The 20778-nt window shown below is 38.9% G+C and overlaps 1 protein-coding gene across 3 annotated transcripts in view; it reads left to right on the forward strand.

Annotated features, from left to right (window-relative positions):
• The window catches only part of ELAPOR2 (endosome-lysosome associated apoptosis and autophagy regulator family member 2), a 172433-nt gene that overhangs the window by 67685 nt on the left and 83970 nt on the right, over nucleotides 1-20778 (forward strand). For 2 of the 3 annotated variants that reach the window (XM_054494071.2, XM_054494072.2), the window contains exon 2: nucleotides 20430-20550. The exons of the other annotated variant lie outside the window; for it this stretch is intronic. In XM_054494071.2, coding sequence (XP_054350046.1) covers nucleotides 20430-20550 — 121 coding nt within the window. The remainder of the gene's footprint in view (nucleotides 1-20429; nucleotides 20551-20778) is intronic. 3 annotated transcript variants of the gene reach the window in all.

A 20778-nucleotide genomic window follows, 5' to 3' on the forward strand; every position in this document is an offset into this window, starting at 1 on the left:
GATGTGCTGCTGGATTCGGTTTGCCAGTATTTTATTGAGGATTTTTGCATCAATGTTTATCAGGGATATTGGTCTAAAATTCTCTTTTTGTTGTGTCTCTGCCAGGCTTTGGTATCTGGATGATGCTGGCCTCATAAAATGAGTTAGGGAGGATTCCCTCATTTTCTATTGATTGGCATAGTTTCAGAAGGAATGGCACCAGCTCCTCTTTGTACCTCTGGTAGAATTCGGCTGTGAATCCATCTGGTCCTGAACTTTTTTTGGTTGGTAGGCCATTAATTATTGCCTCAATTTCAGAGCCTGTTATTGGTCTATTCAGAGATTCAATTTTCAATTTCTTCCTGGTTTTGTCTTGGGAGGGTGTATGTGTCCAGGAATTTATCAATTTCTTCTAGATTTTCTAGTTTATTTGTGTAGAGGTATTTATAATATTCTCTGATGATAGTTTGTATTTCTGTAGGATCAGTGGTGATATCCCCTTTATCATTTTTTATTCCATCTATTTGATTCTTCTCTCTTTTCTTCTTTATTAGTCTTGCTAGCAGTCTATCAATTTTGTTGATCTTTTAAAAAAACCAGCTCCTGGATTTATTGATTTTTTGAAGGGTTTTTTATGTCTCTATCTCCTTCAGTTCTGCACTGATCTTAGTTATTTCTTGCCTTTTGCTAGCTTTTGAATGTGTTTGTTCTTGCTTCTCTAGTTCTTTCAATTGTGATGTTAGGGTGTTGATTTTAGGTCTTTCATGCTTTCTCTTATGGGCATTTAGTGCTATAAATTTCCCTCTACACACAGCTTTAAATGTGTCCCAGAGATACTGGTACATTGTGTCTTTGTTCTCAGTGGTTACAAAGAACATCTTTATTTCTGCCTTCATTTCGTTATTTACCCACTAGTCATTCAGGAGCAGGTTGTTCAGTTTCCATGTAGTTGTGTGGTTTTGAGTAAGTTTCTTAATCCTGAGTTCTAATTTGTTTGCACTGTGGTCTGAGAGACAGTATGTTGTGATTTCTGTTCTTTTACATTTGCCGAGGAGTGCTTTACTTCCAAGTATGTGTCAATTTTGGAATAAGTGCAGTGTGGTGCTGAGAATAATGTATGTTCTGTTGATTTGGGGTAGAGAATTCTGTAGATGTCTATTAGGTCTGCTTGGTGCAGAGCTGAGTTGAAGTCCTGGATATCCTTGTTAACCTTCTGTCTCATTGATTTGTCTAATACTGACAGTGGGGTGTTAAAGTCTCCCATTATTATTGTGTGGGAGTCTAAGTCTCTTTTTAGGTCTCTAAGGACTTGCTTTATGAATCTAGGTGCTCCTGTATTAGGTGCATATATATTTAGGATAGTTAGCTCTTCTTTTTAATCCCTTTACCATTATATAGTGGCCTTTGTCTCTTTTGATCTTTGTTGGTTTAAACTCTGTTTTATCAGAGACCAGGATTGCAACCCCTGCTTTTTTTTGTTGTTGTTTTTCATTTGCTTCTTAGATCTTCCTCCCTCCCTTTATTTTGAGCCTATGTGTGTCTCTGCACCTGAGATGGGTCTCCTGAATACAGCACACTGATGAGTCTTCACTCTTTATCCAATTCGCCAGTTTGTGTCTTTTAATTGGGGCATTTAGCCCATTTACATTTAAGATTAATATTGTTATGTGTGAATTTGATCCTGTCATTATGATGTTAGCTGGTTATTTTGCCCATTAGTTGATGCAGTTTCTTCCTAGCATCGATGGTCTTTATAATCGGCATGTTTTTGCAGTGGCTGGTACCAGTTGTTCCTTTCCATGTTTAGTGCTTCCTTCAGGAGCTCTTGTAAGGCAAGCCTGGTGGTGACAAAATCTCTCAGCATTTGTTTGTCTATAAAGGATTTTATTTCTCCTTCGCTTATGAAGCTTAGTTTGGCTGGCTGTGAAATTCTGGGCTGCAAATTCTTTTCTTTAAGAGTGTTGAATATTGGCCCCCACTCTCTTCTGGCTTGTAGAGTTTCTTCTGAGAGATCTGCTGTTAGTTTGTTGGGCTTCCCTTTGTGGGTAACCCGACCTTCACTCTGGCTGCCCTTAACATTTTTTCCTTCATTTCAACCTTGGTGAATCTGATAATTATGTGTCTTGGGGTTGCTCTTCTCAAAGAGTATCTTTCTGGTGTTCTCTGTATTTCCTGAATTTGAATGTTGGCATGCCTTGCTAGGTTGGGGAAGTTCTCCTGGATAATATCCTGCAGAGTGTTTTCCAACTTGGTTCCATTCTCCCCATCACTTTCAGGTACACCAATCAAATGTAGATTTGGTCTTTTCACATAGTCCCATATTTCTTGGAGTCTTTGTTCATTTCTTTTTACTCTTTTTTCTCTAAACTTCTCTTCTTGCTCTATTTCATTAATTCAATCTGCAATCACCGATACCCTTTCTTCCACTTGATCGAATTGGCTACTGAAGCTTGTGCATGTGTCACGTCATTCTTGTGCCATGGTTTTCAGCTCTATCAGGCCATTTAAGGTCTTCTCTACACTGTTTATTCTAGTTCGCCACTCATCTAATCTTTTTTCAAGGTTTTTAGCTTCCTTGCGATGGGTTTGAACATCCTCCTTTAGTTTGGAGAAGTTTGTTTTTACCGACCTTCTGAAGCCTACTTCTGTCAGCTTGTCAAAGTCATTCTCCCTCCAGATTTGTTCTGTTGCTGGCGAGGAGCTGCAATCCTTTGGAGGAGAAGAGGCGCTCTGGTTTTTAGAATTTTCAGCTTTTCTTCTCTGGTTTCTCCCCATCTTTGTGGTTTTATCTACCTTTGGTCTTTGATGTTGGTGACCTACAGATGGGGTTTTGGTGTGGATGTCCTTTTTGTTGATGTTGATGCTATTCCTTTTTGTTTGTTAGTTTTCCTTCTAACAGTCAGTTCCCTTAGCTGCAGGTCTGTTGGAGTTTGCTGTATGTCCACTCTGGGCCCTGTTGGCCTGGTTATCACCAGTGGAGGCTGCAGAAGAGCAAATATTGCAGAACACCAAATATTGCTGCCTGATCCTTCCTCTGGAAGCTTCGTCCCAGAGGGGCACCCACCTGTATGAGGTGTCAGTCGGCCCCTACTGGGAGATATCTCCCAGTAAGGCTACATGGAGGTCAGGGACCCACTTGAGGAGGCAGTCTGTCTTTTCTCAGAGCTCAAATACCATGCTGGGAGAACCACTGTTCTCTTCAGAGCTGTCAGACAGGGCCATTTAAGTCTGCAGAAGTTTCTGCTGCCTTTTGTTCAGCTATGCCCTGCCCCCAGAGGTGGAATGTACAGAGGCAACAGGCCTTGCTAAGCTGCGTTGGGCTCCGCCCAGTTAGAGCTTCCCTGGCCACTTTGTTTACCTACTCATGCCTCAGCAATGGTGGATGCCCCTCCCCGAGCCAGGCTGCCGCCTCGCAGTTTGATCTCAGACTGCTGCACTAGCAGTGAGCAAGGCTCTGTGGGCATGGGACCTGCCGAGCCAGATGCGGTATATAATCTCCTGGCTTGCCGTTTGCTAAGACCATTGGAAAAGCGCAATATGTGGGCAGGAGTGTCCTGATTTTCCAGGTACAGTCTGTCATGGTTTCCTTTGGCTAGGAAAGGGAAATCCCCCGACCCCTGTGCTTCCCAGTTGAGGTGATACCCCACTCTGTTTTGGCTCACCTTCAGTGGGCTGCACCCACTGTCCAACCAGTCCCAGTGAGATGAACCAGGTACCTCAGTTGGAAATGCAGAAATCACCCGTCTTCTGCGTCAATCACGCTGGGAGCTGCAGACTGGAGCTGTTCCTATTTGGCCATCTTGGAACTGAAGAAAGTAAGGGAAATAAGTATTCCCAGAAGGAGGTGCTTCCTGAGTTGAGGCTTGCACATGACTAGGGGTTTACTAGGTGCCTGAAGCAGAGAAGGACTCTCCAAGTGGAGGGAACCATGTAAGATCCTCCAAGACAGCTAGAAACATTTGTTATGGTTTGAGCACATGGTTTAATGGCAGATGGTGGGAGGAATAGCTGGGAGGTAGTCAGGACCAGATCATAAATGATCTAGAATACCACAGTAGACAGATCAGTTTAGTGGATTCATGAGGGGGCAGAAGCCAGATCACAGTTAGTTGAAGTGTAGATGACAGATGATAATGGCAGTTAGTGAGTCCAGACTAGTCTTTCAGGAAGCACAGCTGGGAAGAAATGGAAAGGAGCTAGAGAGGGGCATGAGATGTATCACAGAGTCCCAGCAGGAAACAGATGGCTTACGCAAAAGTTCAACTGAATAGAGTTTAATGGAGAAACTTTTTATGGAGGTATGGACCGATTTAAGGGAACCAACAACAGAAGTGTGAAGAGCTAGCAGCAACTGGTTAGCACTTGTATATTTGACCATTCCACAAGTGGAGGAAATGGTGTTCTGGAAGCTCAGTGGCTGTGGAAGGCAGAAAGGAGATAGAGAACTCTGTCTAATCTCCTGCTGATGCCTCCCATCAGATGAACACCCAGAAGCCACAGTGCAAAGGAGCCTGAGTGATACAGTCCAGAAAGGTCAGCCTCTCCAGGCCTGCCTTGGAGAATGGATCTGAAGAGCAAATGGTGAGCCACCAATATGCAGGATCAGTGGAGATGCTGTTTTATTTTCTTAATAATGGGGGAAATGTTAATCATGTATTTGTTGAGGGGAGAGCCAGATGAGAGATAGGCATTACCAAAGCAAGAAAGAGGAGGAATAATTAATGGAATGAATGGAACACGTTTAAGGAGAGGATGAGATTGGAATAACAGGCAGAGATACTTGTTTTGGAGAGTAGGAAGGTTCCTTTAGTACTTGAGACCCACAGGAAGGAGGCATGCATGTCAGTCTGTGCATGCCCAAACAGAAGATGGGAGACAATTTGAGGAAACTAATGCCTAGAGAGCTTTTATGTTCTTGTCAAGGTAGAATGCAAGATTATTTGTGAGAGTGAAGGGACTGAGCTTGAAACAATTTTAGAATTGTCATGAGGAGAGTGAGAAGGTGAACTGACTAGGGAAGGTGTCCGTAAAGACTGAAGAAAGCGGGTGGGGATCCAGCTGAGATAGGAAGTGCTGAAGTACTAAAAGCAAGTAATAAAAGAGGGAACTGCCTCTAATGTATGTTAGTAAGTAAATTGCTAAGGTTAGTAACTGTAATACAGCAAAGACAGAATTGTGCTTGTGCTATTTTTGGCACTTGGCTTTGCCTCACACATACTGTTTGATGTCAGAAACCTGGAATCTCAGATTTCTCTCAATACCATATTTCCTCAATTCTAAGGCACTATTTATTCTAAAATGTACCAGAGTTTTATTACCTTTTTTGGTAAGTGAGAGAAATTGCCACTCTGTTAAATGTACAATAATTTTTTCCAACCGACAGTAGTATAAGTGTATCCACTTAATTTTGTATAATTTCTTCTTTAATATCTCTGTCAAAGACCAAGTCTGTGCCTTTGCCTGGAATATCTAGCAAGCTTGTCCAGCCCACCATATTTTGTTGTTGTTCTGTTTTGTTTTGTTTTAGGCTTTTAGCAGCCTGAAACCATGATTTTTAGTTTCTGTCTCTAGTGATAAGCGGAAAAGAGGGATGAGAAAGGGGCTTTACTGGCCCAACTGGAAGCAGAAACTAAGAACCCGCAACTGTATTCTCTCCCTTGGACATCCCTGGGAGTCTCCTGAGCTACTTCTGTCCGTGGGCAGTTTGTGAGATTGGGTGACATGTTTCTTTTCTAAACCTGTGCTTGGGATCCTAGCTCACATTGGCTTGACCTGATACTACCTCTGTCTTGCCTTCCATATTAGTATCTCCCCAATTTTCTTCTTTTATTACTCTATACCCTGTCTTGCATTCTCTCCACATTCTGGCTTTACTCATGTCAAGTCTTTTGTGAGCTCATGCTCTAGCTTAGTTGGGTTTAGGCATCTGCCAATTAATGTACTTAATCAATTAGTTTTAACAGCATCCCATAAGTTAGGGCTGGACTGGTGTCTCACATTTCCTATTGTTTTTGTTTGTTAGGTTTTAATTTATATTTCCCTACTGTGAATAACTTGAGCTCTTTTTATAAATACCCCTAAAAGCTTCTTTGTTCTACTAGGTTACACTTACGATTTTGTCACCTGTAGTTAAACTATGTCTCTTAGGAGTTATTCAGAAGTGTTTGGCAGATGGTGTCTGAGTGACAGTCCTTCAAGATGCATGAAGTGGTTGTGTTCTCTTTTAAACTTAACGTGGTCTTTTCTTGGGGAGTTGGCAACTTTTGTCCTCTTAATTATATTACCTCTTGTGGCAGAGGTAATCTTTTGTACACGTTAACTTTTGGTCTCTTTGCTGCATCATTGTGTAATCTTTATTCAGATGCTATAAACAGAAAGTTAAAGATAAATCCAACTCTTGTGATACAGGTAACTGAAGTGATAACAAAATGAGTGTATAGTTGGCCTATTAAATTTGCATAGGCATGGGCTCTGACACTTATTCTGCAAAGCTAGTGATAAGTTTCTTTTGATGTGGTTTCAAAAGTCTTCAAATCTGCATTTCAGAATTGAGGAAATGTGTCAGTACCTGCCTCACAGTGTTGCCACAAGGATCAAATAAAAAATGTACAGTTATAGTCATTATTTTCTGGTGTCTAGTATAGTTTATGACCTGAAATACAATAATTGAGTAAGAGTTTTCTTGGCATTCAAGCCTAAATATTACCATGTATATTTATTCCTATAGCCTTACAAGATAAAGAGGTGTAAGGCATTACAATCTTATTACAGATAGACAATGAAATTGAGGTTCAGAGATACTGAGTGCCCTTCCTAAGGCACACAGTTGGAAAAATGATGGTGCTGGGATGAGAATCAAGTTCTTGCCTCAGACTCCTTCTTAGACTATAAATAATCTGCCTGCTTGAAGTTTCTGCAGTGAATCATGAAGAAGGGTCTGAGAGCACTGAGAAAATGTTCCTTTATTTTTCCCACAAAAGAAAGATATCCATAAGTACTGGTGAAAAGAGTAAGGCAAATAGGCTTCATAATTCCCAACCAGTGTGTGTTATATTTTTTCTTAATTTATTCCTAGATGCAGAGATGTGTATTATGTTTTGTGAACAGATAAATGTTTAATTTTCTTACTGGAAGTGTATTAGTCTGTTCTCATGTTGCTATGAAGAAATACCTGAGACTGGGTAATTTATAAAGGAAAGAGGTTTAATTGATTCACAGTTCCACATGGCTGGGGAGGCCTCAGGAAACTTACAGTCTTGGCAGAACTCACCTCTTCACAGGGTGGCAGGAGAGACAATGACTGCAAGCAGTGGAAATGCCAGATGCTTATAAAACCATCAGACCTCATGAGACTCACTCACTATCACAAGAGCATGGGGAAACTGCTCCCATGATTTAATTATCTCCACCTTGTCCCACCCTTGACAGGTAGAAATTATGGAGATTACAATTAAAAGTGAAATTTGAGTGGGGACACAGAGCCAAACCATATCAGGAAGTGACCATGACATATTAATATGTAACTTTAAAAAATATGAACAAAGAGAATGCCATTGAAAAGCCATCCTTATCCATATTTTCTAATTTTCTCAAGTAAATGTTAATACTTATTACTTGCAAAATATAAACTTAATATGATAAAGGGTATCTTAATTTTTTAAATAAATGTGCTTAGAAAAATGATTGGCGACCTAACAGTGGTTATTTTTGGTTGATGATATTATGATAGGTTTTTATGTGCTTCCCTATTTTCTAAACTCTTCATACTGCATATGTATTGCTTTGTAATCAGAAAACAAAATATTAAATATTGTTTTGAAACTGACATAGGAAAACAGACAAAGCTGAGGAATTATAAGACGTGGTAGAAAGTAAAGATATTTTGGAACAGATAACTTGTGAAGAATTATTTTTAAATTTACTTTGAGGTTATTGATTCCCCAGGAGACAGGGTGGTGTTATGGTATTGAGAGTACAGGGAGAGGTATGATATGGGGAGAGACATGTTATTGAGAGATACGGGGAGAGATTGGGTGAAAGGGGATATTGCTAGCCAAATTCTGCTTTCTGTGATATACAGGGAGGAATAATGAGGCATCAGCTTTTATTTTGATTTCTGTTTATGAAGTTTTTAGATTTAACATTAGCTCTTAGGATCCAGCAAGGCAACTATAATGGTCATGAGGACAGGCTTTAGAGTTAGGCACTTAGGTTCTAATCCCAGAACCCCTATAAATCAGCTCTATGACATTGGGAGGTTACTTAAATCTTTGTTGGTTTCCTTATCTGTAAAAACTCTGCCTTATAAGGTGGTGGACAGCACTAAGATATTGTGAACTTAGCACAGTGATTGATATGTATCACTAATGAGTGGCAGCTATGATCACCACCGCACTCATCAACCTTGACTGAGATTTGAGACATACATAAATATGAGTTGGTATCATAGAATTATTGCCTATCTCAAGTATCTGTTAGCCTATCAACCCATAGTTGCAGTGACAGCAACCCGACTCACACAGTTTAAGCTTGAAAACACAGAACTTATGCAGGGCAGTTCTGAGGACCCCAGGCCCTAGAGTACCTTAACCTTATGCATGATGGTTGTAAAAGATGCTCTACATTTTTAGAGAATCTAATATTTGTGACATTTTGGTGGTGTTATATGTTGATTGTCTTTTCTCTGGAGCATTAGTCAGGTTTTCCTTGTTCTTTGTATATCCAAGTGATTTTTGATTGTATTCTGGATATTTTTTAATATTATGTTGTGAATCTCTGGATCCTTGTAAAATCCTCTGTAGACGGTTGGTTTGTTTCAGCAGGCAGTTGACCTGGTTAGGTTCAGACCACATGTTTTTTCTCACCTTTTATGTGTGGTGATTCCTTCCAGTGTCTATTCAGTTTTCAAAGCTTTGGCTATTTTTATCTTTTGTGTGTGTGGAGGGGGCAGGTGAGGGGTGGGATCATCTGCTCCTTGCTCAATACTCAGGGTTTAGTTCAGATAGTGGTTTATATTGTAGTTCAGCTCTCCATGCCTTTGCTATACTTCTTTGAGTGTATTCCATATTTGCACAGTTCGAAGGTGAGCCTGGGACTGTTACTTCATAGACTGAACCAGAGGATTCTCTTCTCTATTACTCTCTGGAATATTTTCTCAGGACTGCTTTTTACATTTCCTCTGGCCAGAAAGGTGGATTATTGTCTAGTTTTAGCCTGCAGGTTTTTGTGCAATTCCACTTGCCTGAGATGAAGTGACAAGTGAAAGAAGGAAGAAAAAGAATAATAAGGATTTTCTCCTAAGCTCTTTGCACAGCTGAAGTCCCTGTTCTAGTTATTTTATCTAGAGAGAGAGGTTTTCTCTTGGCATATTAGGTGTTTGCATGGTTGTCGTGGAATCGGTGCTGTTCTAAACTGGTGCTGGCTGTGGGGAAAGACTGGAAGAGAAAAAGAAGAAAAAAAGCACATGGATATCCTTCTCACTTTCTGATCCCATTTCCCCTCTCCCAGTACTCCAACCACAGGGATCTCTTTTCTTATTCTTCTGGCCAGAAAAAGGGGCTTCTCTTGTAGTTTTTTGCATTCTGAACCCACTGTGCAGTTCCCTGATTTGGCCCACCTTCAGCTCAAGGAGAAAAAGGAAAGAAAAGAAGCCCGGTAACTCCCTACCATCGTATTAGCTGTTAGAAAGTTTTGACTTTCTTCTCCAGACTGCCTGCTGTTTAGTGTGCAGAGTCTTGCTTTTATATTTTGGGCAGAGTGGGAACAAGAAACTGTAGTGGACTTTCTCCATCTTGGTTAGCACCAGTGTGAATAGTTCATTGTGACTGTCCAGATAGCATGTCCATATTAGGGCCTGGCCAGGGGTTGGCCCACTCAGAACTGCAAAGTGTAATGAGAGCAGGGGGCATGCTGTTACCTAAAGAAATAGGAAAGCCATGCCAGGCAGACAAAACAGCAGGTGTCTAATGTTTATGATTAAGAAGAAAACCTTTTAATAGATTTTTAAGGTTAATTTTAGAAAGTATAGTTATGACAGAGAAATTATTAGGGTTATATTATTATTTTTTAAAAAATCTATTGATTTAAGAGATTCTTACAGAGTCAGTTGAGTGCAAAAGAACTTAAATAACTCATTTTTATTTATCTCACAATTTGCAAACAAAAACATAATTTTGGATGTCTTAATGTTCAGAGCCATTTATCACTTACGCTATTTCTGTACAAAGTAAAGCTCAATTTCAAGTGGCAGCCTTGGCAAGAATTAGCTTTTACATTTAAATTGAATTTTTATAATTTTTTTTCTGTCTGAGATATGCCAGCGGCTTAGCTGAATTCAGATGTGGAGTTGCCCCTTCTGAAGCCAAATTTTGAAGTCAGCGAAGTGCACTGTCTGTGCTCCATCATCTCTTTGTTCTCTTTTCTCTCGTTTGACTATTCCCACTTTTCTTTATCCACTTTGTAGCAGAATCCTTCTTGTATCTGCTCATTTCGAAAGTACTTAAACGTTGGATTTTCCCTTCCATATTCCCTTCTTCAGAACTTATCTGACCTGTGTCTTACTTATGACCTTGCCTTTAAAGCCTTGCTAGGTGAATGCCACCCATCAGAGAAAGTGATTTAGACTGAGGTGCTAATGAATGTTCTGAAATAATCCTTCAGTGGTATCATTTGCATTTTCTCATGTCCCACCAGATATCTTATCCTAAAGTAAGGAGAAATATGAAATTTTTTTTATGTCTTGGCAAAGCAGTTACCTGAACTGAGGGAAATAAATATATTTTAACTGTAGAAAATTTTGATAATACATAATTATATAGAATAAAGATAGTCACATCACTTAGTTAACTACTGTCAGTCTTTTGGTATATATACCTGTAGTCTTTTTTCATGTATCCAACACTCACACACACACACACACTACAGGGGTTCAGATATATTGCTTTATAACCTGTGTTTAACACTTAAATGTGTCATAAATAATTTTGTTATTAAATATACCTTTGTATTACTTTAAAATGGACTGTATGAAATCTTATTATGTGTGTACCCTAATTTATTAACCAGTCTCTTATTGTTGCACAGTTAAATTGTTTTAAAGTTTTCACTATTTTAAATAATGCTATGATACAAACATGGCTTCCTTGGATTACATGCCTAGAAGTGGAATTGATGTATCATGGGGTATATATAATATATTCTGAAATTTTGATGTAGTTTCTCTTGGTGCTTATTAAATAGTAAGCAGTTGCTGAAATCTTGCAAAAGCAAAGATGCCCTTTTAGTTTCAGCCTGATTAATTTAGAAGAATTTATAGCTTATATACAGGTAAGTTGGTAACCATATATAATTAGACAGAACAAATGGGTTTCCAAGGATTTTGCTTTTTCCCTTTTTGGAAAATTATACTTTCATATACCACTGTGATTTTAATTTGGGTTTGGAATAAAAAAAAAAAGAAAATTACTATTACCCAGTTACGTGAAGACCCTTCAAGAGGTAGAGGGAGGGATCCTCCCTCCCTTCTAAGGAGTTTTAAATTTTACTTTATGAAGTGGTAGCTATCTTTCTTGCTATTCTTATGTTTGGATATTGTCGTATAATAGAAACCAATACTACCTTTAGACCAGGCAAGAGGGGCCCCTGCCTTGGTCTCCACTGTAGAGGGTCCTCCTCTAGCTGTGTCCCTCTTCTTGATTTACAGTCTGTGGGCCAAGGAACTGTGGCCACCTGGATGTCATGCCCCACCTTCTTTTTATCATACTCTGCTAACATGACTTTGAAATTACCTGCCTAAAAGATCCAAGATTGCTTCCAGATCCTTTGTGAGGTTTCCTAGGTCCATCTTCCTGATGTATTAATAGACCATACCATTGTGGCAGGAACACTTACCAGAGTTGGATGTGCAGGCTGGGGTTGCCTCTTGTATCTGAAGCAGACCTCTCAGGGTGCAGGGTAGGTATTGAGGAGGAAGAGGCACATTGATTTATGCTCCTGGCCTTGGTCCTGCAAATAGTAGGGGTGGACCTGAAAGAGAATCTGTTACACAGTGATTTGTTATCATACAGATTTCCACATGCTATTACAAGATGTGGGCAGAAAGAGCCTTCCAGGCAGAGAAAAAGTCACTTACATGCTGGGGTCTGGAGGCAAGGAATTGTATAGCATGTTTGATCCTGTAGTTTCAATATTTCATATATGAATAATGTTAAGAAATGAAGCTTCAAGCAGCAGATCGAGAATGAATTGAAAAAGGCATTTTATGCAATCCAAGATTGTGGACTTTATCCTCAGGCCAATGGTAAGTCATTCTGGGGTTTTGAGCAAGGATGACATAATGAGATCTTTCATTTAGAACTGGCTGTGGAGTGTAGTAGGTGTGGGCAAGAGCAGAAGCAAAGAGGCCCATTAGGCTGATGGTGGTGTTCATCTGGACAGCAGGAGATGAGATTGAAATAGGTCAGTAGCCATGAGGATGACCCTTGCCTACTATGTGGTACCATACTGTGGACAAATTCAAGTGGGTTAATGTCATGAAATTATTTTGGAAAGCTTACAGAGTTCTGCAAATGTTGTTAATATTTTTAATGACAATAGTAATGATCATATTATGGATAAAGGTTACATTCCAGCTAATCTCAATTCTAAGGTAAGCAAGTGTGAAAATCAGCTGAAGTGATGTGGGGAAGAGTACCAGTGTAGGGTGTAACATTCACTGAAGTCACCTTTGGGAAGGCAGGAAGATGGCTCTGCTAGTCTTTGGGGGTGGTGGTTCAAGCGGAAAGGACAGTGGCATTGGAGGTAGCTTGACTTGGGTTTCAGTGTTGGGGATGTGTGCCCGAGATGGGTCTCATCTTTCATTGCTTAGCTGTTTACATAGTCCCATTTAAAAAAAAAAACTTTTTTTTTCTTACTTGATGTCCCTGAATCTGTAACCTCCCTAGTTCAATTTTTTTTCCAGAGGAAATAACTCTTCTCTTGTCATGATGTGGAGGGGAAACTGAAAGGTTTACATTCTGTGAGCAAAAGTTCTCTGAAAAGGAATTTGGAGGAAAGAGTTTATTCCAGTGAAGAGTCTGCAAACCAGGGAGGTGCAGCCTTTAATGAAAAGGAAGTTGCATTCCTGAGAACAAAGGAGGGTTAGGGTTTTATAGCAAAACTCACTGCTCGGGTTCCCAATCAGGTTCATTTGTGCAAATGAAGGATTGACACTCTCTTGTTTCTGATTGGGTGGTGCAGCTGAATTCTGATGAGTGATACAACCAAGCCCTGATTGGCTGGGGCAGAAGAGCTTTGATTGGTTGGTTCCAAGCCTCAAATCATAAGTCTCTGTCAGGTATTTGTTTCCAATGGCCTTGTGGAGTGGTGGTTTCTGGCCATGGTTTATCTTGGCACTGACAATAAGAAATGGTTTGGCTTGACTGTAGAAAGGGAGGTCCTCTAACACTTTTACATCTTTCTGAGAACGCAGAATGCATGACTGCTTCTTCACCTAGCCATGGTTGCCTGGTTCTTTTTAAACTTTGACCACCTCAGATAGCCACGGGGAGTCCATTTTGTCTGTCAGCTAGGGGCATAGTTTAACAATTCTCAAACAGATTTTCAACCATTCTTTCTGTTTCTAGATAGATTTTTTTCACCTCTGATTTCTGAGGTTTTTAGTACCTTCAATTATGAGTCTTTCTGCAGCTCAAATCACCATCTCTGTTACCCTTAGCTTTCGGCTTTTCTTGCCTTGATAAGTCAATTAGAGCTCACCTATGCTTTTCATCTTCCAGAAATAATTGTTGCCACCTGCATCTATTGCCATTTTCACTTCTCTTTGGTATTTTTAATCCTTTACTCTCTGTTCTCTTTAGAAACTCCATTCTTTTGCAGGTTGGTGAGGAGCAGAGATAAACATATTTAATTCAATAAGTTTAAATGTAATTAGATAATAAAATGATGCATGTGCTTAAAGTCTGTCTTATACAATAACATATACTTTAAATGTGAGAAAGTTGATTCTAAAAATATTTTCCTCATTATCTTCGATGAGGGTTTTAGTTCATATTTCTAATATTAATATTATTGTAGATTGTCTAGCTGCAGGTTTCTTGAGAAAATGGAAATGTTTCATTTATTCATATGTAGGTATGTTTTAGAATGTTCATTTTTTGAAAATTTCCTGAGAAATACATGATTACAGAATGTGGTTGGTTTCTCTTTATCAAGAACAGTGAAAATATGGAACATAGACCATAAGATGTGAAGCATAGCTTTTTCTTTCAAAGATTCAAAGGAACCTGAGGTTCAAAGAGTTAGTTGAGTCACTTAGTCTTAAATATAGTAATGGCAGAGGTGAAGTTGGGATCTAGGTTTGTTGTTACCAGTTCATTGCCTGTTCTTTTACAGCGATTGAGAGCCATAGAAAGAAAATAGTCTAAGCTGGATCTTTCTAAGAAAGAAACCTTATGTACTTTCATTAAAACTAGAATATAAGCCCCATGAGAGCAGAGAATTGGATATTTTGTTCACTGCTATATCCCCAGAGTCTACACAGTGGCATATGGGAGGTACTCAATAAACATAAATAATTTCAAAAATGAATTGAGCACCTGTTTACAAAGACAGACATTGAACTCAGGTTTAAAATATGAACTTTTTCCAAAATAATTTCTAAAAAGAAGTACAGTGGCCACAGTGAAAAGGATGTGTCATAAATAGATCAGATACATATTACTTAGCAGGTTTCCATGGTAACATCTATGTTTCTATTATAAAAGAAAAACTTGAATATAAATATTGCTGCACAGTTCTGTGCTCATGTACTTAATAATGTAGGCTAAAGCAGCTCATATAAGTTGCATGTATTTCTGCATTAAGTATTCTCCTGCTTTTGGCCTTTCCACATAGTATAATGAGGCGTGCACACTCATTGCAATTGGAATTGAAATAATTATGCCACTGCAATCTCATGCTGTCTCCCTTTTTTCCTCTTGCCATTTTGCTTTCTTAAATAAGTGTGCCAAGTGCTTTGCTGAGCACTTAAATTCGGAAGCCTTTCTCCCAGAGGATTTGCGGTTTCATCAACTACGAGGTTATGCTGTTCTCAACATTTCACATTAAAAAATTCAAAGAGAAGGAATTTTACATGAACAAAATGAAATGAAGAAAATTAATTACATTTGCTTCTTTTTGTCCTTTCCATCTGTGTGTGTTCTAGGTACCAGCATTTTCTCTGCTTTGAAGATAGAGGCTTTCTACTGCCTCTGCTGCTTTTGATTCTGTACTAGAATTTGTGGTCATCTGCTGTATCTTGATAATTAACTGCGGTCAACTCTTAACTGCCTACAGAAGACAGACAGGGAGCAATCAGGGAGCTGATTTTCTCATTGGCAGTTTATTAATGTGAGCAAATCTGAGTATAGAAGACCAGGAGACTACATTCACTCACTCACCTATTCATCCACCCTAGGCTGACGTATTTCACTGCACACCTTTAGGCATAGTTTCATCAGGCTTGATCTTGCTGCTTACCACATCCTATCAAACTAGCTATTTTCAAAGGAACTGGTAAGTGCTAATATAGTTACAAATCCTCCCATATTTCAGGGTCTTCTCCTTAAAGCCTTTTCTCACTTTTCCAGCTCACAGAGCTTTCTTCTGACTTTGAAATCATGATAAAATAGGGTCGCATTTTGTATACTCTTCCACACATACTCTACTGAATGCGATTCTAACATTTAAAGGTCCTTAGAAAATCTGAGAGTTAAGGAATTTTATTGGAAATTTTGACAAGAGTTTTTACTTGGACACTGACTTGTGATGTCACTGTTCCACTTTGAGCCCTTATTCTTTATGCTTTCTTATAAAGTTATGTTTTTTTGTGTGTGTTGTCTACTTCAACAAAATCATAAGCTTATTGAGTACGGGGACTATGTTTTACTTAAAATTTCTCCCATAACCCTTAGGCCATCATAATTATTTAATAATTAAGTGCCAGGAAAAATGATATATATTAATAAAAATGATATATTGCTATATGCATAAATCATATCTAAGATGCAATATATGTTAATGTCAGTATATAAAAATATATATGGTCAATGTGTCGACATATATACATATTATTTTTATTTTATTTGAAAAATTATCTAGGCTATATTTTAACTGTAAGTATTGTTATCAGAATTGGGATATGATTTCCTGGGGATTTCAGTGAGCACCATGCAGCTTTTGTAGTGTGGATGACATTGGTGTTTGAGGGGACACCATGACATCCAGTATTTCTTGGATGTATCCTGAATTTTTGTGTTTTTGGTATAAGATAACACAATTTTAATTTTTGTTATTCAAGGATTCATATCTGTACTTTGATTTGTGAATGTGCATGTCAATGTGTGCAAGTTCGTGTCTGCGTAGTGTGCCATGATTTATATGGAAGGGTAATTTTTCCTTACGTGTTTTGTGATCAGGAGTAATTCCATGCTCTGTTTCTTCTTGGGGTGTTTCCTGGTTTCCATATATTTACAATGCAAGGTTTATAGGGAATTTTATTGTTTTATTATTTGGGGCAGCGTCTCCACACCCTAGCATTCTGCACTTTGCAGAATGTCTAAATAACTGCCATCCTTTGAGTTGGCATAGGCTCAGGCACTTCTTCCAGCTTATAATTTGGAGAGTGTGGCTTGTGAGCTGATGTTCTGTTGTTTGGAGTGTGCTCTGACTCATATCAATGTGTTTTTGATAAACTGTCTGAAGCCCTGAAGTGTAGGGAAAATTGTCAAGAATTTTCCCCTCGTCAGGAAAAATTGTGAAGCATGCTAAAATAGGCAGAAATGATTATTGGATGTGCTTTTTAGTGCACCTTTCAGAATGATCAGTTTCTATAGCAGCCTGCACCTTTCATTGTCTTTGGACTATTTTGGAATGCTGAGTTGTAGGTAACTGATAATAATACAAATGATTTTTGTCCATAGAAATGAAAATGTACTTTATCCTTTGAAATGCAATTGATTATTACCCTCTGGATATTTACCAGTTTTGCATCTCCCAATAAACTCATTTCACTTTCCTAATTGCCTGTTTTGGTATGTCTTTTGAATTCTCCTTTGAACTAGTGATAACATCTTACTGGTTGACTTGCTAAATAGTGACAAAATTTTTGACATGTATTGATTTTCTATTTGTGTGAGAAATAATCTACTTTTAAAAAAAATTATCCTTTGAAAATTTCCATTTCCAAGGGGCCAGTTTTAAGTGCTCAATGTTTACTTGCATCTGTAGTTAGAGTTTTGGGGTGTTACCTATAAATCTTAAAACATATGTGCTGTAATTCTCTTTATTCAGTACCCTGAATGCCATTCAGAATATTTGGAAAATATACGTTGTACCTTTCGCAATTTTACTGTACCACACTGTTTCTTAGCTCTTTCTATGGATTTAAGGATTGACTTTAGAAGCAGATTTTTTTTGTTGTTTTTTATTATTTGTTACCAGCCCAAATGAAGTAGGCTGTTAAATAATTTAAAATAAAACCCATTTGATTTGGGCTACAATCTAAATCCCTGACCCCAAGGTCTGCCCTCTGCATGAAACAGGTTTGCATTTCAGTATTTTTAAATTATAAAGAAATAAATTAAAGCTTCCTGCTGAACTCCTAAGAGTTTGTTAACAATAGTAGCTGTAGCCTTCTAATTAGAGTCCTTGAGTAATCTAGAGAAGGCAGATGGGATAAAGGAGTCTTAGGAAAATTAATTGGCACATGACATCCAATATTACAGCCAGAAAACACAATACCTTTTCCATGTTCTGATTGCTGTTCTCATCTCATAACTGGCAGGCTGAATAACAGAGGCAGTGATGGAGGAAAGTTTTTTGGAGCTTACCTGTTTTATTCAGAGGCCTTGCTTTATTTGAAATTCATATGACTTCACAGTATCATTATTTTGCTAGGATGATAAGAAATCACCTAAATTTTATATACAGGGGCCAGAATCTTCTCAGTGGAACATGGAAATAAGACAGACATTATTTTATTTTATTTTTGAGATGGAGTCTCGTTCCGTTGCCCAGGCTGGAGTACAGTGGTTCAATCTCGGCTCACTGCAACCTCCGCCTCGGGCATTCAAGTGATTCTCATGCCTCAGCCTCCCAAGTAGCTGGGAAGCGCACACCATCACGCGCGGCTAATTTTTGTACTTTTAGTAGAGACAGGGTTTCGCCATGTTGACCAGGCTGGTCTCAAACTCCTGACCTCAAGTGATCTGCCCACCTTGGCATCCCAAAGTGCCGGGATTACAGGGCTGAGGCACTGCTCCTAGCCAAGACATACATTCTAATACAAATAACAAGGAACAAGAGAAACAAGAAAGCCATTATGCAAATATATGGCAGGTCAAGGCTATTCTACCATGGGAGGGTGTGGTAGGCTGAATCATACTCCTTCCTACTGCCTCTGTCCTCCAAAAAATCCAAGTCCTAATCCCCAGAACCTGTAAATATTATTTTTATATGACAAAATAGGACTTTGAAGATTTAAAGTGAGAATCTTGAGAAAGGTTACTGTGATGGGCTCTAAATACTATCACAAGAGGAGGAGAAGGCAATGGTACCATAGAGGCAGAGACTGGAGTGAGGAAGCCACAAGGCAATAATTGCTGGCAGCCGCCAGAACCTGGAAGGGTCAAGGAGTGGATTCTCCCCTCAAGCTGCCTAAGGGAGTGTGGCCTGGCGATACCTTGATCAGCCTTGTAATACAGCTTTTGAACTTCCAGCCTCCAGAACTGTGAGAGAATATATTTCTGTTGTTTTAAGTTGCTAAGTTTCTGCTAATTTATTATAGCTGTTATGGGAAACGTATACAGATTTTGGTACCTGGAAGGGAAGTGTTGTTGTAACAAACACCTGAAAGTGGGAATGTGGCTTTAGAATTGGATAATGGGCAGAGGCTGGGAGAATTTTGAGGTGCATGCTAGTGAAGTCTAGATGGCCTTGAACAGACTGTTGGTAGAAATGTGGATTTTAGAGACTGCCCGTGAAGGCTCAGAAGGAAGTGAGAAGCATGGCAGAAAATGTCTGTATCATTCTAAAGAATATGTAAATTGTCATAAGCAGAATATTTTTAAAAATATTGAAAGTGATACTAGTGAGGGCCCTGAAAGAAAAGAGGAATATCTCATAAATAAATAAATATTTATTCCAATGTTTCCTCCAGGAAATTGGAGGAAAGGTGACCCCTTTAATATAGTGGCAGAAAGCTTAGCAGAATTGTGGTCCTATGTTTGTGTGGAAAGCAAAACTTGTAAGATGAGCTTGGATATTTAGCTGAGCAGATTTCCAAGCAAAGTGCTGAAGGAATGGCCTGGGTTCTTCTTGTTGCTTATAGTAATTACGAGAGAAGCAAGATACATTGAGGGAAGAACTGTTATATAAAAGGGAACCCAGACTTGATGATTTGGGAAATCTCAGCTTATCTAGATTGCAAAAAATGTTAAAATTAGGACAGTCATTGTTAGCAAAGTGTGCTGTGCAGAGAAGGTCAAGGACAATGGCCTTCTCATTCCTGATTTCCCCATGGTGATGTGGCTTGATGTTTCTATTCTCACTTGTCATTGACACAGTGAGGGAGGCAAAACAGTGTGGATGCAGCAGAATAGCCACATCCAGGATTTTGAACTGAATAAGTAAGGTATTGAACTGAAAACAATTTGGGGTAGATTTGGAATTTCTCACATTCTTTAAATGCTCCAATAATATTTTGTTTGGGTTCTTCTCAGTTTAAATATCACTTATGTGTATGTGCTCTGACCAAGGGAGGTCACTGTGAGAATTTCAAAACAACCAAAGGCTGGAGACAAGTGGGTTGGGGGTTGGTTTTAATTTGGCAGTTGTAATTAATGGTCAATTTTAATAGTCTGTAATTGATGGCAGCCTGCTGTGGTACATGTGTATTAAGCCTGGGAGAGCTGCTTTAAAAACTTGTAGTCTTTTATTAGTATTTGATGATTAATTTTTACACCTTCCATTAAATTTTAAACAGAGTGAGAATTAGGTCAATGGAAATGGTTCTCTTGTTTCTTTCTTTGAAACACATGGGACAGTGACAGTAGTCAAATTCCTAGTGTTATTTTGCTTTCTCCTACTCACATCCATCAGTTATTTAGAGCTTAAAAAGCCTGCAAGAGATAGGGAAATGTGCTGTAGCTTTTCTGGATGGGTGAGATGAAAGGATAATGGTCACAACCTGACAGCGTTGACTGTCCTGTCCTGCATCATCTCCTCAGCACCTACTCTGTGTCTAGCACCATACCTCTTTGATCAATAAGCTGCTTGGCGTGGGTGGGATGGGGGAGGGATAAGAATCAAGGAGAGGGTACAGCTTGGAAACAGGGGCTTGGGGTGATAGAGAAAGCACAGCTGTCCCTTTAGAATTGGCTCTAACAAAGGCTTGTTTTTGTGATTGTTTGCAGAAAGATTATCACTTTGAATATACGGAATGTGATAGCAGTGGCTCCAGGTGGAGAGTTGCCATTCCAAATTCTGCAGTGGACTGCTCTGGCCTGCCTGACCCAGTGAGAGGCAAAGAATGCAGTATGTTTTGTCTTTTTGACCATTTGTTTTCTTGATTAAAAAATTACCTCTTAATATTAGCCCTAGATGTTAATTATAATGAATGTAGGAGACCTTACAAAAATGAGCATATGGCATTGATATCTAGCAGAATAAATGCAGCCTTTCTCATCACTAGATGCCCTTATATCTCAAGTCTGTAATGAGACAAAGGCAATATTAAAGAATATTATAATTTTTTTAAAAAAT

Source organism: Pongo pygmaeus, chromosome 6 (assembly GCF_028885625.2).
Source record: "Pongo pygmaeus isolate AG05252 chromosome 6, NHGRI_mPonPyg2-v2.0_pri, whole genome shotgun sequence".
NCBI classification, from domain to species: Eukaryota; Metazoa; Chordata; class Mammalia; order Primates; family Hominidae; genus Pongo; species Pongo pygmaeus.